The sequence below is a fragment of the Cyprinodon variegatus genome, unplaced genomic scaffold (assembly GCF_000732505.1).
Source record: "Cyprinodon variegatus isolate N-32 unplaced genomic scaffold, C_variegatus-1.0 Scaffold1679, whole genome shotgun sequence".
NCBI lineage: Eukaryota > Metazoa > Chordata > Actinopteri > Cyprinodontiformes > Cyprinodontidae > Cyprinodon > Cyprinodon variegatus.
Genome location: NW_015152132.1, coordinates 93779 through 97203, shown reverse-complemented (window position 1 = coordinate 97203; position 3425 = coordinate 93779). Strand labels below are relative to the sequence as shown.

The following is a 3425-nucleotide window of genomic DNA, read 5'->3' as shown; positions in this document are numbered from 1 at the left end:
CAAAGCTGAGTCAGACAAGAACTCAAAACACCAAAAATTCAAAACACATCTCTGCGCTGTGATTGGCCCGCCAGTTCTAGGCTAGACCACTCGCAGGCAAGAATGATTTTGGCCGCCGGCGGGTGAGGCTAGTTACTAGGCTAGCATTCAATCTGAACGTAGCATAGCAGGAAACCGCTCACCTGTAGTTCTGACAGTCTAAAGTATATTAAATGTATTGAGTATTGTATCGAGTTTCGGCCAATGGGCTTGATGCACAATTCCACTACTTCCCTAACTTACTGGATTAACTGGATGAACTGATTAGTCCAGGTGTGCCCGGCCATGGTTACCGAGGTCAGACACACCTGGATTAATCAGCAAAGTAAGGCAGGAAACAAAAGAGCTGCAGGTAAACAGGCCTATTTAAAGCACTCTGCCGTCACCACAGCAACTACACCCCATGTGATGCAAACACACCTATTATTATGGATCCTACATAATCCTTTCACCAACATTCACGTTATTGCTTACCCCCCCGACTGTGATTGACTGAATCACTTAACTTTAACCTCCAATTACACTTAGTAATAAATTCATAATTCACTGCTGGACATCGGCCCCTACCGCCCTAAACTCTGGCTGAGAAGCCACTGAAGATAGATGTATATAAATAATCTCAAAACAATTTATGTTTTTATTACTAGGCTTCAGAATAATGATTTTAATGATGTTGGCCTCATTGTTGGGGAATCATTTACTTTTTCTAAACTCAATGCTCGCAGTAATTAATCATTAACCATGTTTTATATTCTCTATGCTTTGATAGGATTCAACCGATTCAACTAGTCATTTGGGACAGTTGTGGGGAGTGGCGGCCTCGTAGTTAGGGCATAGTGTTTGGAATCCTGAGGTTCTGAGTTTGAGCCCCACTCCCACAGACTGCCACTCTGGGTCTCTGAGCAAGACCTTTAACCCGGAACTGCTCTCTAAGGGAATGGGTTAAATGCAGAGGTACATTTCTCCAATCTAAGATCAATAAAGTTCAATTATTATTATTATTTCCTCTCAATATCCCTCATATGATGCTGGATTTTAGATTAAATAGGAGCCTTCTAGCTCCCTGGATCAAAAGGCCAGCAGTTAGAGCACCTCTTTATGGTTTTACAGTGACCTAGTCAAAGTCTATATCTGATTATTACTGTTTGATTAGATATTTATACTATGATGGCCTCTAGTTTTTCAGTCTTGAACGAATAAGAAGGCAACCAGCCGCATAAAGAGTTAGAATCAGGCTCAGACTGGGAACGATTTTCAGCCCTGGCATTTTTCCATTTACACCGGCCCACACATGGACAACCCCCCCTGAAAACGAGACAGTGAGTGCTGCTGCCAGACATCCACTCACACATACTCACCACATCAGCAGGGTTGCCAGATGTCACTGACTCACGTTTTCCAGCCCAAATAAATGTTCATACGAATATGGAGATACAAATAAGGCCCAATTTGAACCAAAGTCTATTGATCTCTTAGGCCATAAATCTAAAGAAAAACATTTTCTACCCATAGACGGCCATCCTAAACTGCCAGATCGGGAATCATCTCAACCTGGCAACAATGAATGTAAGACGGGAAACGTTAGCCTTTAGATGCACAACCCATCATGCACTGCAACATTGTTAGGTTTATTCAATGATGATTATAAAATTAATGTGTGCTTATAAAACATTTGTGCAAGGCGATGCTCCACTCCTGTCTCATGATTCAGTCAGGAGACCATCCTGCCTTGTCATTCTGATGGAGCATTCCGTCTCCATGAACTGATCAATTGTTCTGTCAGAACAATACTCTGTTTGTAACCATGCGTCATGTTCTGTTAATAAAACGCTCTGCAGAGGAGGTCCGGTGGGAGACGGTGTGTTTGAGTCTGGGGTTCAACTGTCTCTCCTTTCTGCAGGAATTGTATCCATAAATTGTGTATTTCAGTTCTTCTTAAGCAAAAACCTACATTTTATGAACCCGACAAACATATTTAAGCAAAATATTTGAACATAAATTCGCCAAATATAAAAGGAACATCGTAGTTTGGTTTTAAAAAAAGCATTTTAGTTTTATTATAATTTAGTTTGTTGCAAGAAATAGGATTTTACAGTTTGAAGAAATAGAAAATTACACCAAATGCCAACCGTCACAAAGATGAGCATAACAAGGAAGGGCTATATATACTGCATGCATCATTTAGGGCAGGGGTCTGCAACCTTTCATATCCAAAGAGCCGTTTTGCGCAGAGTACGACCAAATAAAAGATGTTTAGAGCTGCAAAATATACCATGACTTTTTCTAGAAAACCTCTTTTTTTTTTATCTTGTATAGGAAATCAGTTGTTGCCATCTCAAACAATCAATTCATATATTTTTTATGTTAAAATGTATAATTTTCAAGCTAATTCACAGAAAAATGTCTCATATTTCTAGTTCTTTTAAGCTCATTCTTTTCCATCTTATAAAAAACGCTAAAACTACTGATAGCGGTATATATTGTAGTAAATTATTTAGCTTTTTATATAGATTTTAGCCACTATTAAGAGCCACTGGAGAGGGTCCAAAGAGCCCTATGTGGCTCTGGAGCCGCAGGTTGCAGACCCCTGATTTAGGGAGTTAACATTGGATTAGTTCTTGAGCTCCTTGAGTTATTTACTGTCACAGGTAGGAGCTTCGGGTGGAGAGGAAGTGTACGATTTAAGGAGGGTCGACCCTCGAACGCTGAAAGTAAGACCGGACCTATCACAGATCACCAGTCTGATCCTGGTTAGAATAAACATCAAAACACATTAAGTTATGAGATGGATAAACTAATAACTTCAGGTTTGTCCTCATGTGTAAACTCACTAAAAATCTCAAGATTTAAACATCTTTAAAAATTTAGATAAAAAGACTCATCTGCAGCTCAGAGAGGCGAGTCTCACCTGAGCCAAAGTACAGCAGGTAGTTCAGGTTGCAGCCGTCAATCACCAGCCGGCTCCTGTTGAACTGGACCTCACGGTAAACCTTCGGATGTTTTTCCACGAAAGAAGCCAAGCCCTGGACGCCCATCTTCACTCTGTGCTGCTGATGTCTCAGTCAGCCTTTATATAGCAACTCCACCTCTCTTTCATTAGGTTTCATTTTCCCAACATCATAACAGAGTCACACACTGACTGCTGCTGGGTTAAAAATAACATCAGCTGGACTGTGACCGCCTATAAACCGCCTATTTGTTTATGATCACAACAAAAAAGGTCAATAAAGGCAGGATCATTTCTCTGTGGACCTGAATGTCTGGTTGAGATCTAATATTTGTTGTTTCCTTACATAGTTGCATGTATTGTTTGGCTGTGACTCCATCCTGGAGAGAAATATCAGCTGTGCTGCTGCCATCAACACCTTTGTTTCTAGATGTTGGAG

At 40.6% G+C, this 3425-nt stretch overlaps 1 protein-coding gene across 1 annotated transcript in view; it reads right to left on the bottom strand.

Annotated features, from left to right (window-relative positions):
• LOC107104291 (protein asteroid homolog 1-like) overlaps nt 1-3074 on the bottom strand; it is a gene marked incomplete at its 3' end in the record, with an annotated part of 13187 nt that extends 10113 nt beyond the window's left edge. Inside the window, exon 1 of the mRNA XM_015404264.1 lies at nt 2948-3074. Within this exon, the coding sequence (XP_015259750.1) occupies nt 2948-3074 (127 nt within the window). The remainder of the gene's footprint in view (nt 1-2947) is intronic.
• Nucleotides 3075-3425: the final 351 nt, after the last annotated feature.